The sequence below is a fragment of the Opisthocomus hoazin genome, chromosome 1 (genome assembly GCF_030867145.1).
Source record: "Opisthocomus hoazin isolate bOpiHoa1 chromosome 1, bOpiHoa1.hap1, whole genome shotgun sequence".
Taxonomy (NCBI): domain Eukaryota; kingdom Metazoa; phylum Chordata; class Aves; order Opisthocomiformes; family Opisthocomidae; genus Opisthocomus; species Opisthocomus hoazin.
The window spans coordinates 152,389,882-152,409,865 of record NC_134414.1 but is presented as its reverse complement, the minus strand read 5'-3'; the positions used below and the strand labels follow the sequence as shown (position 1 = coordinate 152,409,865).

Below are 19,984 nucleotides of genomic sequence, written 5' to 3'. Positions count from 1 at the left end.
ACATTTTCTTACACATCAGTCTGTGTTTTCAATTCCCAAAAAAATTCGTATTGCACTTGAGATTTCCCATCTTGGCATTAATATAATTTTCTTTGAGTGACAAGCACACTTTCCAGGATTTGAAGTCTTCCCCCCAGCCCCCCAAACTCCCCCTTGATGAACGAATATAAGCGTGTATATCACTGTGCTAGAATGTGTTCTTGATACACTTCTTTGCATGAGTTTCATAAGAAGTCAGCAGGACTCAAAAGCTGATTTGTCATTTTACAGTCTTTAAGGGAAACTACTCTGCTTCATTAAATTATAAAGGCATGATAACTTTTTTCATCTCTGGTCATTGTACTTGTTGAATCTCATGATAAAAAGAAGATTGCAACTTTTACATATGTTAGCATTACAGAGGTAGAACAGTGAGCTGTACTGCATTACATTTAATCATCAGACTGTCATTTAAAGTACAAATAAATTGTTTGATACGTAGTTCTATAAATGTAGCTACATTTTCTACAGCTACAAATATATTTGGTATTGGAAATTGGTATTATCTCAGAAATAATTTTGAAAAATGCACTTTTGAACATCTTAATGTTTATACAAGAAGGAAAATTGAAGAGCCATATGTAACATTAATTTTGCTTTCTTCACTTCTCTGGGTGAACTTCAGGCCACAGTCAGATTAATAACAAAAAGTATTTTTACTGTAGTGAAATCAGAATTTCATCCTTAAATCTTCAGTGCTGGACCTAAAATTATATTTTTCATAAGATTTTTATTAGTGACTTGTAATGGATAATACAATTCTGACATATAGTGGTTATTTATGGAGTTCTTACTGGGTTTCTCTTCTAGCAATTTGAAGTGTTGAACAGGTTGGAGAATAGTCAATAGAGGAATCTAAGCACATATGCCATGAAAATATATCCATTTGCAGGTAGATATTACAAGGGGAAAATATGGAGGATATGCATGCTCATTTATTTGTGCAAGAAACCATTTTCTACTTGAGGCATCAGCCATGTAGACTTTCATTCCATTTTACAGAAAATGTGAGCTGTATAGTAGAAGTTTAGAAAATGTAGAGCTAACAATAATTATGAACTTTGATTTGAGCTCTGGGTTTATGAAGTGATACACGGGAAGATGGAGGGAGTTCAAGTAAAATAGAGGAGCCTGAGACGAAAGCAGTCACCTGGTGGCAGTATTCTGCACAGTTACATGTGAGAATTTCTTTTCATTTCCCAAGTCAAATTCTTGCATCCAGTGACAGGAGTTCTGCTGAGGCCTACGCCTTCCTTCAGCGCATGCCTTGCATGGCTCAAAGGCACATCATTCTGGGTGGCCTACGGATACGACTGAGGTGGGACCCCACAGGGAGTCTCATCCAGTCATCTTTGGCCAGAAGTGCAGTGGAATCATGCTTAGACCTCAAAAGTGGACTGAAGGTTCAAACAAGGGAGAAAGCAGCAGTGAATGTGTTAGAAAGACCTGCAACATGCAGCTCATTTTTGGAAAATGAATGTCTCGCGATGATTGTGGGAGTTCCAGGGGTGGTACAGACTCTATGGAGTTCAGGAACTGCTTTTGCAAATCTCATCTAGCCAGTTCCTCAGCAGGTTCCATGAGAGTACACAGAGAGGCAACCTCTGGTTCTTGAAAAAAACAAATAAATCTGCACAAAGTTAAAAAGATACCACTGACTAACTTAAAATAATGACGTTCAGGAACATTAAAATTTTGAGCTGATTAAAGCTGTGCCAGTAGGACACAACGTACAGAATTGGGAACTTTGAACTGGATAGATTTCATATGGTGGAAGAGAAGCATTGATTACTAATAGTAACAGTGATGGTGTGATGTAGAAAATTGCCCTCTCCTGTGGTAGATCTGGACCAACATGGTGCATTTTTCAGTATCTATAGAATTAAAACAGTTGGGTTGGGTTGGTTGTATCTGCATCCCTAATACATTATTCATACTGATTACATTTGCATATGAGTCACATTCAGTTTGAATTTGCCAGATGTCCATTTATGTTTGTTTAAATAATGAGATCATTCCATGAAGTGAACAGAACCTAAAAATATAGAGGGAAGACTGTTTAGAAAAACAAGATTTAAAATGCCTTGCTTACGTATTTTCATATCTCATGGTATATTATGCAAGCAGAAGCACAGCAATGTTGAGGCACTGTTCAAAAAATGTGTCCATTGCTAACACTTCATTAAACAATATAGTACATAACAAAGCTCCACTGGATTTGTTTCTATTTCCCAGTCAATTTCTCCATTAGTGGGAATATTTTCCTTCTGAATACATTCAAATGTACCATTTTCAGAGCCAGCATCATTTTGCTGCTTCTCTTTTCATGTTATGTGAAGATCCCAAGTCTATTCAGAGTGTTTTGTCATTTACTGTAGCATGGAAGAATTTGAAAACGTACTAATCAAGGTAAAGCTTATACATAAACTGAGCAGACAAGGGGCAATTGAACTTTTATGTTATTGAGCTTACTTAAACTTTTAACAAGCAATAAACTTTTCTTATGGACAAAGGGAGACTACCAACTAATCACCCGAGTTCAACAAAGACTCCCCAAATGTGTGCTTAATTTGTTTGAAGCTTTTAAAATCTTTCTCAAACCTGAAGAAATTCCATTTTGTTCGTATTGCAGCCAATCAGTACACACATTAAACATTTACATTGGTACTTGGTGAAATAAATTTAACAGTATACAATTTGAGATTGCCGCCTTGGTAAAGAAAGTTAACAGCAGCATATCAGAACACACATCTGGTGAGCTACTTTGGTCTCTTTAGAGCAGAATCTGCAAGGAAAGGCTGCAAGGAAAGAAAATGGAGAGGTTAGCCAAAGCTCTTGGTCAAAGCTCAGTAAAGAGCTATCTAGGAGCATACATGATAGAATATACAATAAAAAGAAACCATTGAAAATCGGTTTCATGCTAAGCTGCTCCAGCTGATATGTCTACCAGAAGCATCAGAATTTGATGACATAATATGCTTAGAGAAAGAAGTTTCTCATGTTCTTTCATAAGACGTAATAGATGATTTTATGTGAATTGCAGTATATCTGCCCGTTCCCCAGAGCAATACAGGTCACAAGCACAAAAACATCTGCAAGCTTCTCCATGCAAAATGTTCTTTATATTTTTGACCATAGAAGAGGAAGGAGGCAAGATAGCTTTCAGATCAGAAGAAATGCACCATCACAACAGTGTGTTTATGTTGTTTGTTTCATCTAGACTGTCTTTTCTAGATATAGCTTCTTTAGAGCTTAGTTTGGTGTTTCTAAGTGTTTCATTTTCTTGTTGCTGGCAGCTGTTACTTAAATATGGCAAGAACAGACTTTTCAGAGCTTTATTTGAACTAGTTCTGCTTTAATATCTGTTGTAAATCAGTGGGCTAGGTTCACATCAGGCTGTGTATGGAATAGTAAGCTCTGCTTTGGCTAAGAGATTCAAAAATTTGCACAACAGGAGGAAATTTGCTGAACGAAAAGTGCAAGCAGACCTATTACTGAAGGAGAGTTTTACGATTTGTGTGGCTTCTAGAAAATATGTGTGTGTTCTGCTTGTGACTAGATTTGACACACTCATCTCTATTCAAACCAAATGCCAAAATATTCAAACTCCCAGAACCTGATTTTGCGTGTTAGAGAAACTTAAAGAGCAGAAAAGCACAGGGTCATAAAAATGTTTCCCTTTGTGTATTCAGTCACAAGCACTGCAGCTATACCCTGAGTGCATTTTCAGAGTGCGGTGGGAAGGTATCACTAAATTTGCCTTGCATTCTGTATTAAAGTTTTTTTAAAAGTATATCTGTTATAAAACAAATTGTCCGTTCAAGTGATTGCTAGAGCAACTAACTGGACTGCTGAATGATAAGCATATATGTGCAGAGATACCATTGGATCAGATTTTTTTATTGAAAGCTATAATTAAAGCTGTGAGTGCTAAATGTATGAGGCATGAGACTTTTTTAAAAAAATATGGCTATTTGCAGATGATTGCCACCAGCCTGCTAAACTAGTTGTAAACTAGTAAACTAGCTCTATTCTGCTGGGACCACATGGCCTCACATTAGCACATTTCTGGTGTTACAGAGTTTGAGAAGTTGCTTACAAACTCGTGCACAACAGTTTGACAGAAGTGTGGAGATGGACTTCCTCCAAATTCCATCACTTCCTTTCTCTTGAGTGGCAGAACTTTCATGTCCTATTAGCCTTGTGCCACTACCTTTCAGTCTCGCCCTGTGTCGTTGTTATATGTGTTTAGATTAGTTTGTGGCTGATTGAAGGAGAGGGAAGTTGAAAACATCTCTCAATCGTGATATTATTTGTTTGGCATTTGAACTTCAAAATTAAAATGAAAGGAATTCAGCAGTGCATTTTATTTATCAATGATGTGATATTAAGCAAATTCAAATATCTTTCAGTAAACTGTGTTTTAATGTCATTAATATGACATAGCCTACCAAGTGTTGTTATTGTGTTTGTATCTTTTTTGGGGGGGAGGAAAGGACTGCTGTCTTTATAGCAAGTAAGTATATAATTCACATTGTTTGACAGCAGAGTACTCCAATAAAATGTTGCAATGAAGAAAGCAGGCAGAAAATGTTACCACTTTTCCACTGGGAACTATTTAAACATGCTGCCATTTAAATTAACAGTAGACTTTGAATTTTGGAAGATGCAGTTCTATGTAGTGTTCATTTTAAAGCAGAAGCAGTATCTTTCTTAAAAGCAACAGCTGCAATTTTGAAAGATGCTGTGGGGATTTATCTAGTGCGGCAGCTAGGTGGTTTATCTTTTTCGAATTTCTTGTGTAGAATTCAACAGTTTTGTGAGGTAACTTTTAGCCTTATGTACATTTTATTTTGAAGAAACTCAAATACTTCATTAAAAAGTTGTTACTAAGTTGCACATGTGGAAATTACTTAGATTCTTTTGTTGTTGTCACATTTGGTTGTTGATTTTTTTCTGAGAAACCCTGGCATTTATTTCCAGGTTTTCTTAAAGGTTTGTGTTTTTTTTTTTATTTCAACAGCTTGATCAAGTTGTCCGTCAAAGAAATCTGTATAGTTTGGAACTTTTCCTCTCATGTGCGCAGAAACAGTTAAGTGTTTTGTTAAAAGAAGAGCCAACCACTACAGAGGAACAGAGAGACTGACATTCCCAGTACCGCTGATACAGTGTAATTTGTGAAGCTGAAAATCTCAATCCAGCAAAAAAGTACATTCTAAAATTGGGACTGTATCATTGATTCAAGATTGATTGGAAGATATGCTTGATTGAAGTGTTTCTGGATGATGTTCATTCATTTATTTATTTATTTATTTTACTACCCTTGTCAGATTGCAAATATGGGAAGCAAAAAATCCGTGGGAAAAAATGTGGGGTTTTTTTATTTTTCTTTCATTATATTTTCTAGTAGCCCATGATTGAAGCTGTAGGTAACTGCACCAATTATGAAAATATTTCCCTGTTATGTTGGTTTTAAATGCGGTATCATGTGCTGATGTAATTTATCAATATTTTTGATATTTTAAAAAATGGAGAAAAACATTTAATTGAATGTAGATACAAATCCGTCTCTTTTTCCAAAGTATATGCCCAAGTGCATTGCCTCAGGCGATCCTGGGGAGCTTATTTCTGCTTACTACTTTTGATGTATAACAAAAGAATCAGCACTGATATGTAAGGGAGTTGACAGGCATTTCTTTAAGTCATTTACAAACAATTTCAGCTCTAGTAATGGAAAAGTTTAAAAACTAAACAGCGACTCTTTTTAGACTAGGGCAAAGCATTGCCATAACCAATGTACAGTGTGTATTTTGTTTCTGTTTTACAAAGCTAGTTTGATTCCAAAAGTCATTTTCTCATGAAAATACGATTAATGTGACTGACCTCAGTTTCAGGAAGAAGATGTATGTAATTATGTGGAGGCTGATACTGCGCTGCCTCAGTGGAATTTCTGACAGAATAAGGAGAGCAGCTTGCTGACCTCAGATGCCCTTTCTAAACCCAGTGAAGGAAGTAGAAAAACTCCTCACTGACATTACTGGGCTTTAGATCAAGTTGTAGGTCTTTCTAGTCTTGCTAACGGCAGCGTGGAGTGCAATTTCTGTGCCTAGGCTCTGTTGATTGTAGATTTGGGGCCTTTTATAAAAGAGTTCTGAATGAAATAAGGGAAAAAAAATGTTCATGCTTAGAAATGTAAATAAACTGAGAATGATATCTCTTATGGTGAGCTTCCGATTCCTTGGGGGACTTAATGGGCATTTTTTAGTGTGGTTCTTGTTCTTCAGTGGTGGTTATGTTTTATCTTTTGGCTGGGTTTTTTTGCATCAGCAGTAATTGTTCATAAATTGCTTTTTTATAGCAATAAGGAAACAGCAAATGAAATATGTATTGCAGAGAGTTTAGGGTTTTATTTGAGTGTTTTTCTGTGCTTCATTTTTGTAATCAAAGCCAAAGGTTATGTCTCCTGTATGCAAAGGTTCACTGAAGAAGTAAATGATGTTGGTTTTACTAGATGACGGCCTCACCCTACAAATGGACAAAAATCCAGTCTTCTTTTTGATACTTCTTAATTGACTGATCAGTTTCCATTTCTTATGGCAGGCAAAAAATAGTGTTAATGAATCGCCTACTTATTTATCGTTCCTAAGCTAGTGAAATTTTTGTCTTTGTCAACTGCAGCAATTACGTAGACAATTACTCCAAAGGTGGAGTTTTTTGGAAAGTACAGGCAGTGCACAGTGAAATTGATTGTCTAGTGCTGTCTCACAATCTATCTTTAACTGTGGAAATGTAGTATGAGCAGATTCCTGGATGAAATGCAACATTCTTGTTTTTTACGTCTAGACATATACATGGAATAGTACTTCTTTTTACTAAAGACCTGAAAGTGTTCCCCATCAAAGCTAGAGCCTTAGCAGTACGTCAGCATCCTCCTACTAAAGAGTTTTGTATTCTGACTTGCAACAATATGTAGAAGCACTTGCTGGAGAAGTTTATGGTTGCTGTCAGTAAGATTTCATGGCAACCGTGGTGTATCATAGAATTCTAGAATAGTTTGGGTTGGAAGGGACCATTTAAGATCATCTGGTCCAACCCCTCTGCAATGAGCAGGGACATCTTCAACTGGATCAGGTTGCTCAGAGCCCCGTCCAACCTGACCTGCAAACTGAATATTTGCACCCATGTGGGGCACCCACCACCTCTCTGGGCAACCTGTGCCAGTGTTTCACCACCCTCATTGTAATAAATTTTGTCCTTATATCCAGTCTAAATCTACCTTCTTTTAGTTTAAAGCCGTTACCCCTTGTCCTATTGCAACAGGCCTTGCTAAAAAGATTGTCCCCATCTTTCCCCTTTAAGGCCCGCTTTAAGTACTGGAAGACTGCAATCAGGTCTCCCCGCAGCCTGCTCTTCTCCAGGCTGAACAGCCCCAACTCTCTCAGCATTTCCTCATAGGAGAGGTGCTCCAGCCCTTGGATCATTTCTGTGGCCCTCCTCTGGACCCGCTCCAACAGGTCCATGAATTTCCTGTGCTGAGGGCTCCATAGCTGGATGCAGGACTCTTGGTGGGGTCTCACAAGAATGGAGTAGAGGGGCGAAATCCCCTCTCTCAACCTGCTGGCCATGCTGCTCTGCTTTTGATGCAGCCCAGGATACGGTTTGCTTTCTGGTGTGAGACCATACATTGTTGGCTCATGTCCAGTTTTTCATCCACCAATACCCCCATGTCCCTCTTGGCAGCGCTGCTCTCAATCCCTTCATCCCACAGCCGGTATTGATACTGGCGGTTGCCCTGACCCAGGTGCAGGACGCTGCACTTGGCCTTCTTGAACCTCATGAGGTTCACCCGGGCCCACTACTTGAGCTTGTCCACATCCCTCTGGATGGCATTCTGTCCCTCAGGTGTGTCAAATGTAGCACACAACTTGGTGTTGTCGACAAACTTGCTGAGGGTGAACTTGATCCTGCTGTCTAGGGCAGTGATGAAGTTATTAAACAGTGCTGGTCTCAGTATAGACCCCTGAGGGACACTACTTGTCACTGATCTCTATCTGGACATTGAGCCATTGACTACTACCCTCTGGATGCAACCATCCAGCCAATGCCACCGAATGGTCCACCCGTCATGTCAATCTACCCCCAATTTAGAGAGAAGGATGTTATGGGAGACCGTGTCAAAGGCCTTAGAGAAGTCCCAACAGATGATATCCATAACTCTTCCTTTGTCCACAGATGCAGTCACTCCATCATAGAAGGCCACTAAGTTGGTGAGGCAGGACTTGCACTTGGTGAAGTCATGCTGGCTGTCTTGAATCACCTCCTTGTCCTTCATGTACCTTAGCCTAGCTTCTAAGAGGATCAGTTCCATGATCTTCCCAGGCTCAGAAGTGAGGCTGACAGGTTGGTTGTTCTCAGGGTCCTCCTTTCTACCCTTTTTAAAATGGGGTGCAATGTTTCCCTTTTTCCAGTCACCAGGAAGATCACCTGACTGCCATGACTTTTCAGATATCATGGAGAGTGTCTTGGCAACTACATCAGCCAATTCCCTCAGGACTCTGGGATGCATCTTGTCAGGTCCCGTAGATTTATGTATGTTCGGGTGCCTCAGGTGGTCATGAACTATGGTAGGTCATGGTGTTTACATTTCGAGGGGAAGCATTGCTAGCACTCATTACAAAGACCTATAGTAATGTCCTGAAAGTGGTGAGAGTCAACTGTAGATGCTAACAACAGAAAACAAAGATCATATTGATTTTTATTGATCTTGTTCATTGTATAATGTGTATTTTAACCTTGTTGTATCATCTTTCAGTGATACAACATTCCTGTGAAAATAATAATAATAATTATGCTGTGATAATAACAATAACCATAATTTCCTGTGATAGAAGTTGTAGCAGTATTTTATCCACCTCTTACATGCCGTGTAATTGTAACTATTTTAATATGCGTCAGAGATTCACAATTGTTTATGTTGCCTGTAATTCCTCACATTTCAGACTTACAAACCCAGCATTTTTTAAATGCTTTCCATTGTCCGGCATGGATAATACAATACACACAGAAAGTATTATTGAATAAACACTCAGACTATTCTACTTTTTTCAGATGGCATTTTTAAACAGTTTGACAGCGAACACTAGTAAAAAAGATGAGATGTTTATTAATACACATATCCTAAAAATACAGTTAATAACAAAATGCTATGAATTTATCTCTTTTTTTGTTTGTTCAGATTTGATAATAAATCTGTATCAAGAGAGATAGTTCACCATCAGATGGCAAATTGTTGACATTCATTCTCTTTCTTCAACTTAAAATACTTTTATCTTCTCACAAAAGCCAAGGGCATTTGCACCTCTCTGAGTTTAAAGAAAAGCTTTTCTGAAGTGATCTGGTCTACAGTATAATGGTCGGAGGCCCTTTAGCCAAGGGAGAAAAAGAATTGTTTATGCTGAGTGAACTTTGAAGGATGTTTCAGTTCTTGGGCTACTACCAAATTAGGGCACCAGTTAAGACTTCATGTCTGTCTCACTACATAAATTTTCTGAATGGTAGCTGGGCATCATGATACATGGCCAGTCTCTATTTTTGTGGCAATAATTTTAAAAATTCCATTACTTAAACATCCCACTCTTTTATTGTGATCATAGATTACATATTTAGAGAGTGATTGTGAAGCTCTGGCTCCCAGGAAGTCAGCAGGAATTCTGCTGTTGGTTATTTCCAGCTCAGAATTTCATCCTGCCTCGCATTTTTTGCAATTACGACCACAGTGAATGTAATGTACACAGCTTTGTCTTTGTATGGTTCTGGAAACGTACCAAGAAGTTCAAGACCAGATTTCATGATCAGTTCTTTGAAGAGAATGTGAGCATTTGTTCTGCTCACGGTACAGTGGGAAAGGGGGATAAGCAGTTGGCTGAGACCTTGGTGAGGGGATACGTGTGTCTCATCATTACTATACAACTGCTGAGAACAGTATGTTTTCCTGTTCTCATTAAAATAAGTTGCTTCTCCCTTGGTACATCACAACAAGTAGCGACTGTAGTATTCCATACTGAAATGCCTAGAAAAAAAACATTTGGTTGTATTAACAAAATCACTCTCACAAAGATATAAATCAGTCCATTTTAATCTCAGGCTGGAAAGTAGTGGAAACATGAAAGTAAATGTGAGGTGCTACTATTAGTTATATGTCCCTCTGACTACTAGTTTTACTTGACGAAGAAAATGGGGTCATTATGAAATACTCTGTCTCCTGCAAATTCAACTGACTGATGAAGTTTATAGCTGGATAGTATTTTGATAAAAAGCTGGATGAATCTTAGTAAGTTTGTCAGGGTCAGAGTATTACAAATGAAAGCATCTTGCTTTTTGTATGGATTATTGTTAGAATGAGTCAAAATCTGTCCTGGAGTGTCAGCGGCCAAGAATTTCAGCAGTTACCTGAATACAACAGAGATGCATTTGGTGCATTTGAAACAATAATATTGCCACTGGAAAGCATGATTATTTCAGAAAATATTCCATATACAATTTTCCAACTCTTGTATCTTGTTTTTCACATGTTCCTTGCCCTAAGGCAAAAGGAACATTGTTTTCATAAATGTTATGAACACAATGGTGAAATAAATGGAGGAGTTGTAAGCTACATGAAATTTATTTTCTCCATACTCTTTTGGTAGTGAGGGCAAGGATATTTGAGAAAAATGAAGTTCTCTAGATGTAGAAAAACCAAAATAATAGTATTGTGGTTTAGGAATTGAGAAGGACTTTGTGAGGAAGAAGACAAAGACACAAAGAGGTATCCTTTTATAATGTGAACTTTGTGGTATATTAAGAGAAAGAAAAGATGTGATTTCATGGAAGAGGGCAGGAAAACAAGTTCAAGTAAGAAGTGCAGACAGGAGGTTCTGAATCCTTTAGAAAGCACTCATCCGAACCTACAAAATTCTCAGATGCAAACAGCAAAATGAGTCAAAAAAGAAAGGTGATGACTGATATGTTTCCTCTGCAGTTCAAAGAGTAATTGGTTTCATAGAATTATAGAACAGCTTGGATTGGAAGGGACGTTTTAAGATCATCTAGTCTGACCTCCCTGCAATGAGCAGGGACATCTTCACCTAGACCAGGTTGCTCAGAGCCCTGTCCAATCTGGCCTTGAACACTTCCAGGGATGGGGCATCTACGATCTCAGTGGGCAACCTGTTCCAGTGTTTCACCACCCTCATTGTAATAAATTTCATCCTTATATCCAGTCTAAATCTACCCTCTTCTAGTTTTAAACCATTACCCCTTGTCCTATTGCAACACGCTGTGATAAAAAGTTTGTTCCCATCTTTCTTATAAGCCCCCTGTAAGTACTGAAAGGCCGCAAAAAGATCTCCCTAGAGCCCTCTGTTCTCCAGACTGAACAGTCCCAACTCTCTCAGCCTTTCCTCATAGGAGAGGTGCTCCATCCTTCTGACAATTTTTGTGGCTCTCCTCTGGACCCACTCCCACAGATCCATGTCTCTTCTGTGCTGAGGCCTCCAGAGCTGGACGCAGGACACCAGGTGGGGTCTCACCAGAGCGGAGTAGAGGAGCAAAATCCCCTCCCTCAACCTGCTGACCATGCTGCTTTTGATGTTTCGGGACTTAGAACTTCTGAAGCTTAACAGGGGTTTTTGTCAGGACCCGGACAATTTAACCAGAGGATCTTCTCTCTCAGAAAATAGTACTACATGTGAAGCTGTACTTCAGAAAGACGTTCAAAACCTCAAAATAAAATAAATTAAAAGTTTATGCTTTGTATGACTTAAAAGCATTGCAAGGCTGACATGTTGAGACCCAAATATGTTAGTCTGAAAAATATCAATAGAAATTCCTGGGCATCCTGGACAGAATGTTTTGGGAGCTTCTCTGGAGGAATGGTGCTCGCTGGGGGTACTACTGTGTCAGGATGATGAACATATTCTTGCTTGATTGTTACACTAATATTAAAAGCAGAGTTGTATACACAATGGAGAAGTCTTTAAATGTCTGCCAGATAAAATGGAAAGGGATCCAGATGTTGTGTTCAAAGATAATATATCATCTATTCATCTTCTTGGGAATGAGAAATGTGTTTAGGTCTCAGATGGAATAATTTTCATTTGCAGAGATTGGAATAAAAATTCCTATAAGCTGAAGACAGCTTATAGTGGAGAAGGTCTACAAAAGACTGATAGTTACACAGTTCATGAATGACAAGACTACTCAGAACAATACAAATGACTACAAGCAGGCTAAGCATCAAATTTCACTCTATTTAATTATATCAATATGTAATATAAATATCATGATCTTAATGTATATGCACAGTTTTCAAGGCAATTTTTCTTCAACAAATTCTTCAAGGAGCAAGTGAGTTAAAGGAGGGGATGACGAGGTCATCCTCCACTGTATTTAAGAAGGAGCCAGATGGATGGTTGATCAGTTTTTTGTACATTGGCACCAAATTTTAATAGCTATTCTGATGCATAAGCATCCAGAAGTGCATGCTGGTTTTCACAAAGCAATCACATAGCACAACTGTCTGTACAAATTAGATGTTTTGATTGTATCTTTCCTGTTGGTTAAGCTTCAATAAATCAAGCTGGTAAGTGGGTTACTGTCTTTTATGTGCCTTGTATTATGTTGGTGTCATGAATATTTTATTTATGGCTGCCTCCTGGACAAAGCTCAGAAATGTCAGTTAACAACTTTTAAAAAGGTGTTCTACATTATAGTGAGAGTTGATTCACTTTCTAGACTTTCTGTTGTTGAGCTCAGTGAAATGGATACTGTTTTCCTTTATAGAAGACAAAACTGGCGCGCCAAATTTGCTTGGCTTTGTTAATTAAGAAAGCCTGTTGGTCAGTAATGTTATTTATAGTGCTCTGAAAAGTACCTGTTATTATGAAAGAGTCCAGGAATCAGCCAGAACAGATGTATTCTTTGTTTAGTTTGTGAAGTTTGTTAGTGGATTTTACTCCTGCTGTTAAACAAGGCCAGGATTTTGCTCATTGTTTCTAGCTAGTGCCTTGCCTTCTTGACAATGGAGCTTTGAGGAAACATCAGCTATACCACCCTCAGAAAGAACTCTGACAAGGAAAGAGAAAAACACAAACGGCATTCCAGCCTAGAGTCCAGCTGGGAACATGGTGCTTCCGTCTCGAAAGGCGTCATCCTGCCAATTTCTCTCACCAAATCTATCAGCCTACTCAAAATTTGCAGGGAGAACTCCCCCACTTATGTAGACTATAATGTGTTCTGAGTCTTGGAGGGAAATGTTTTCTCACACTTTCATAGTGACAATGCATCTTGTACTCAGCCTGACATGCTGTGCTACTGTATTGGCCTTTTAATGTTGAATTTTACATAGCTGTCTGTTGTGCACTGTATTAAAGACACTTTAGATACTATACTGAAAGGAAACTGACTGTAAAAGATCGTGAATTTTATTTGGTGTTTCATTAGTGAAAAGTGCTGATATGTCTTTGCATAGAGGAGGAGATTGCTAGCACAGGAAGACTTTCAGCATTCTTTTAATGAAAGGTATTGTATGTGTCTTACTGTGTGTCTTCAAGCAAGAGTCCGGTGCCCTTAGCACGTAAAGCTGGCTGATGAGACAAAAATACTCAGAAGACTGTTTTTTATCATCAGCATCCTCAATGTAGGGATTTATTTTGTTTCAAAGTCAAGTTTGATTACCTCTAAAGCGTGTGAAACCAGTGCCTGTTAAAAAGAAGAAATAACACAACCGCTTCAAGGTTCACACGGAGGAGACTGTGGAGTAGTCTCATTCCTTTCCTTATGGAAGTCCTGAGGATCAGTTTTAGCCTGAGCCATAGAAGTAAGCAAAACAAGGGCCTTTGCTCAACTTTGCATAGGCAGACATAATGCAGTCCCTATATAGCCCAGTTCTCCTCCCTGCATTCTTTCCCATGCCATGTTGTCCCAGACTCCTAGGAACACGGAGCACGAGGCCAACAAGCTGCTTGTGTGTACCCGCAGGTGAGCTTAATGCTAGTTGTTGTCATCGCTAACAAGCTGTGGTTTCTCTTTTCTAGCACGTGTCAGCATATCTTGCAGAAATGGCGTCACACATCATTCAGCTTCACGTTCAGCTTTGATAGAAAGGTGTTGTATGCAGTTCTTCTGACAAGTTTGAGGGACTGACTGCTTTCAACCCTCGCATCTGCCTCTCACTAAACGGTCAGTAAACTAATGGCCTAATATGTATGTGCTGGACAATGCTATAAAATCCTAAATAGTCAAACATTGACATCAAATATTCCAAGACCTTCAGATATTTTTGAAAGTCATAAAGTGTTTTTTAGTCATTTTAATAACAAATAATTATGCTTTTTTAGTATGCCTTACAGTTTTTGAACTCCTTAGCATTCAAGCTTTCCCCTGGAAATGCAAGCGCGAGAAAGCCTTTTTCCCCTTTGTGAGATCTAGGATTTACAGGATCCCAGGAGGTAAGGTGTTCAGGAAAACATCAAATATTTGATAAAATCACCAAGGGAACAGCCGTGGGTGGGATGGGTCAGTGGTTCACCTGAAGGAGCGCGTCACACTTCTGTCCTGCTTCTCCCATCCTGCTGTTAACCTCCGTTAGATGGTCATAACTTCACTTACCCCTCAGGGTGAAGGTTTGGAGTTAGTTCTCAGGCTGTCTTTCCACTAATGCTGTCTTCGTTTGTGATCTTACAGTCTTCTGTTACTAAGGAGGAAACATAAGCATTGTGCCATTCTGTCGGGTTGTCCTACATCATAGAGCCTCGAAACTTTTGACAAAGATTTTTTTATTTAGATTGTTCAAGAGGAGAGGGATTACTCTCCTTCCTGGAACAAATGTCACCACTGCAGGATACGCTAGAAAACAGAGTGACTTAACTTTGTGTAAAAAAATTGTAAATACCAAAGCAATCTGAGTTGGTAGACTGCTTCTGATGCAGTTACTGGAGCAGCAGCCTCTGTGTTTAGATAGAGTATGGATTCCTCGCTAGTTCTTGATGACAGGCTGCCACAAATGTGAATAAAGTCATGCAGACCATGAATTAATCACTCCCACATTATTTGCCTTATTACATACCAAATTGACAGGCTGCTTGGCAGCTTGGAAACATAAGGCAAAAATGTGGAAAACGACAACTGCTCTGTGTGTCAAAATTCTGTTGATGATCCTGTTTACAGGAATGTTTCTTCACATTGGAAAGCCCAACTCTTACCTCATTCTGATACACAATAAAACATGATAAAATGTGCAGAGCTGACGTGATTAAAACATATATTTGCAGCAATTTTATTTCAAATGATTGCAAACAAATAGAGGACAGCTTGGTACTGCTGAGGAAAGATAGTGATTCTTTTCTGTGTTTGTTACCTTGTGGATATATCTAAACTAAGGTTAAAAATAAAGAACTTAAGTAAAAGTGGCTAATCATAGGTGCTCAGCAGTGACAGGAATTTTAAAAGCATGTGGGGTCCTCATGGAAGTTCATTAAAGCAACGACAATGCAATGGAGTTTGACCCATTAGAGCACACTGAATACAGTGTCTTTCCCACCATTGACTGGAAAACCAGTAGAAAATGACTGTCATTGTACAAATCAAGATCAGAAGGCAGCTTGTGTCTGTGCCTAGAAAAAGAAGAAAATCTGTGGAAGAATAATGATCCATCGCCATTGTAAGTTCTCATTTAGTATTGTAAATAAAATAAGACAGAGTTAATAATGTTAAGTACGGAGACTCTTCTTTCCTACCCTGTGATATTTGACACATAAGACATTGCAAATGAATAAATGGCTGCACTGGGCAGTCATTTTTATGTCAAAAAGCTCTGCTGCAGTGCATTTCCCAAGGGAAGCGGCATTGTGGACAGCAGAAGGGGGGTGGAGCAAATGGCCCATCATCGTTAGTGATCTTACAGGGGCACAAAAAGGATAGATAAACTTGCTCAGAATAGTCAGGCTATCAGCGTCGCCTGGGAAAGGCCTGTCTTCACCACTTCCAGATCAGACCATGGACCCGTGTGGTAATTCTGAGCTATGTGAATTTTGCACACGTACGAGGTCCGCTCATTTCAAAGTTACTTCAGTGCCTGAGGGTTACCCAGTAAGTAAGGCAAAAGGCGATGATTGCAAAGACTGGTCTTGAGTTGTCAACATACAGGGTGCACTTTCAGTTCTAGTGAAAACTCTGTTTATTTCCCACAAGAAAGTCATATCAAGTAGTAGAGAGAAATGAAGAACTAAAGAGAAAGAAAGAACATCCAGGAAAAAAATCTGCCTAGACATAAGCACGATCCAAGACCGAACAAATGACACAGGCCAAAACTGTTTGCAATAAATGTGAAATAAAAATAACAAGTCTAGACAATCATAGCCTAGAAAAGCCCTCAATATTTTGCAGTTCTGCAAATTCTCCTCAATTTTTTTGGCAACATGCAGAGAAATAGATCAGTGAATCCACCTGCAGAAGATACAGCTGATGATTCAGAAAAAGGGTCAACTTCCAGGTGCTGGAACTGAGGGCTTTGCGTTAATAGAATAATAGTAAATGCATACTGGATTGGGTGATGATGTCAAGGTTTTGGTGAAGGGAGGGGGGTGCACAAGTGGTCTCTGTGTAGGGGCTGCCCCATGCCAGTTCCAGATGGTTCCAGCCAGCTCCAGCCACCCCACCACAGGGCACGGCTGAGCCCCTCAGGCAAGGTAGTGTTGTGTCTCAGAAAATATGTTTAAGGAAGGGCAAAGCTCTGCACAGGCAGTGAGGAGTGGGAAGAACAATAGTGAGAAACAGCCCTATGGGTGCCAGGGTCAGAAGAAGGAGGGGGAGGAGGAGCTCCTGCAGCCTATGGAAAGGCTATGGTGGAACAGGTATTTCCCTGCAGCCCATGGAGAGGGCCATGCCAAAGCACGTATCTGCACTGCAGCCCATGGAGGAGTCCACGCTGGAGCAGATGGATATTTCCTGAGGGAACTCTGGCCTGCAGAGAGCCCATGTTGGAGCAGGTTTACCCTGGAGGACTGCAGAGGTATGAAGAGGACCTGTGCTAGAGCCGGGGAATAGTACGAAGAGGAAGGAGCAGCAGAGAGGAGCTGTTATGAACTGACCTCATAAACCTCTGCTCCCCATCCTCCTGCACTGCTTGGTAAGGAAAGGGTAGGAGAGCTTGGAATGAAGGGGTGAAGTTGAGCATAGAATAACTGGCAGGAGGGGAAGAAGGTGTTTTAGTTTCAGTCTTTGTTTCTCAGCATCCAACTTGATTTTAATTGTGAATAAATTAAATCTGTTTTTCCCAAGTGGAGTCGAATTTTGCCCGTTGATGATAAAATTATCTCCCTGTATATACCTTGACCCATGAGCTTTGTCATCTTTTTTTTCTCCTCCTGACCTGTTGAGCAAGGAGAGTGAGAGAGCGGCTGGGTAGGTCTGTGGCAGCCAGCCAAGGTCAACCCACCAGACATGCGCTGACATTAGAGCCTCAGTGACAGTGTAAGTGGATACCCTCTCCAGTCATGTCAATGGGGACAGAAAACCCATGGGAGTCTCCCATAGGTCTTTCCTCCTCTCAGAATGTTGTTACATTCTCAGCAAGAGCTAGAAGCATAAGAACAGGGGAAAGAGGAAGAAAGAACGTAACCTAGAGGAAGAGGTTGGCGTGCAGTGCCAGTGGTGAGGAAGGGCTGCTCTCAGAATGGCGGGGGTCCTTCCTTCTTAAGCGTGCATTTGCTTACGAGAGTTTCGCCAGCGTGAGAGGATGGCAAACAGAAAGTTGGGTGAACTCAACTAGCACTGAGTTATTCCATCCTGAAGGTTAGAAGGCTGGATGAGAGAAGATAAAATAAGGGCGTACCAAGGCAGCTGATAAGAAAGGAACAAGCAGCGTTGGGAGCTGGCGCCGGAGAAGTCAGCAAAGCAGGGACTGAACGAAACGCAAGAGTGCAAGGGTGCAATAATGAAGATCACAGAGAGATTGGAGTGAGCAATGCTAAAAAGAATGAAAATTGTGGTTAGTGAGAGAAAGCCTTGACAAGACTAATCAGAAAGAAAAAACCAATAGTGACGATTCGGATGTAGAGCTAGGGCTGGGGTGGGGGCAGGGAGGCAGCGGACCAGGAGGGGAGGATGAACTTCTGTGTAATATTTGCTTCCACACACGCACTATTAAAGTTGGAGAGTGGTGCTGAAAGAGATTTAAATAGAGTTGATTTCCTGAGCTTGTAATGAGTCCATGCACTTTGGTTTTGGCTGATTTTTTTTCCATTTTGATTTCTTTTTTTTTTTTTTTTTTCCACAGGAAGAAGTAATAACGTTTTCAAACCAACTGTAGTTCTGGTCCAAATCAGTTTTAAGATTCTAGTTTGGGAATGACAGGATCAAATTCTCACAAGCCTTCTCAGGAGACTATGGCCCACCAAAGATTAAGATATTTCTGCTGTCTTGATCTGGATCCAGAAATTCTTTCCACTTTTGAGCCTGCTTTCCAACCAGCGCTGCTAAGGTGTATTTGAATCACAAGTTTAGACTCCAGGCAGTTGTTTTTCTCTCTCCTTTGTCGTCTTCTCTCCTCCCATGTCCTAACCCCCACCAATCGTCGAAGTTTCACTCCCTCCTATGTCTACCTTGCTGCCAAAAAAAAAGGAAAACCAAAACCTCACAACTCACCCTATTTTTTTTAATAAGATCAGATTTTGAGGCTTTGGTTTTGACTCATGTCTATATGAGGTAAAAAACACTCAGGGTTGTTTTTTTTTTCTCCGCGTCTTAAAACCTGATGTTTCTTTGGGTTTGTACTGAAAAGTAGATTAATGTCCTTGTGTATTCCCGATAACAAACATTTTCTTTTCTTGCTCTTTTGCATTCAGTTTTTGCATTGATTCCTCCGAATCGCACAGCCTACAGGACTAGACTGATAGCTGAACTTCAGCCAACATGTTTTTTCCTATGTTCTTAAGTGTTCCTGCTGACTTCTGTTTTCTGACGTGTTTTTGGATTGCCATGGTATGACGCCGTCAAGCAGAAATATAATTGGCTGTTTCATTTTTTTTGTTTACTGTCATAATACTGCACAAGTTAGCCCTCAGTTTTAAAGGCAGGAAGCACAAATATACACACACGCATGCAGAGATACACATTCATCTGTCACAGATGTCGTCACATTGAGCTAATCATGAAGTCCATTTAGGAAGCTGTAGTTAAAGGCAGAGGAGGAGTTCTGCAAATCAAAGCCTGACTTCAGTGTCGCTTGAGCAGTGACTCACCAAGCAGTCATTGTAAACAAATTAATTTGTGCCTCAGTTTACTGCACTGTAAAAATAAAGTGTCACTAAAGTGTTTCAAAGTTGAAACGTTATGCTGAGAACATATTGAGGGGCTTTCTGATTCAGGTGACTGTTGATAAGCATCATTTTGACAGTATCTCCCCTAAGAAATAAACAAATTGGTGCTTGAAAAGCTGGCATTCCCAGCAGCCATACACTCAGAACATTCCTTCGCCATCGTCTCAGTTTGTTTGTAAGGGATTTTCTGCTTGCTTTCTTTACACTGGAAAATGTGAAGCAGAAAACAAGCATGAAGCAAAACAATTTGCTAATGAGTGCTAAGAAAGGTAAAACCGTCAGGAGCTTTTTTTAGGAAACATTTCCTCCATCAAAAAATCTGTGCTTTCTTTTCATGGGGGGAGGTAAAAAGCAAGGAGTTTGTGGGGGTGAGTTGGTTGTATGTGAATGTAATCATTAAATGCTAGCTTTGTGTCTTTTTTTTTGACCTGCTAGGAGCTATGTGCCATGGTGATACATAAACAAGAAGTGAGCAATTATTTATGTGAAAAGAGGTTTCATGAATCACAGAAAAACAGTAAATTATGTGGAAAAGCACATTTCAGGCTCTTTTCAGGATATAATTATGACAACATGGAATCGCTATA

The 19,984-nt window shown here is 39.7% G+C and overlaps 1 protein-coding gene across 7 annotated transcripts in view; it reads left to right on the top strand.

Annotated features, from left to right (window-relative positions):
* The window catches only part of CCDC91 (coiled-coil domain containing 91), a 166,403-nt gene extending 146,640 nt beyond the window's left edge, over window positions 1–19,763 (top strand). For 4 of the 7 annotated variants that reach the window (XM_075441941.1, XM_075441959.1, XM_075441933.1 and 1 more), the window contains exon 13: window positions 5,063–9,229. In XM_075441941.1, the coding sequence (XP_075298056.1) occupies window positions 5,063–5,185 (123 nt within the window). In that variant the 3' untranslated portion in view covers window positions 5,186–9,229. Of the gene's footprint in view, window positions 1–5,062; window positions 9,230–14,114 lie in introns of those variants that run through there. The other 3 variants (XR_012766080.1, XR_012766079.1, XM_075441969.1) reach the window with 3 other exon arrangements.
* Window positions 19,764–19,984: the final 221 nt, after the last annotated feature.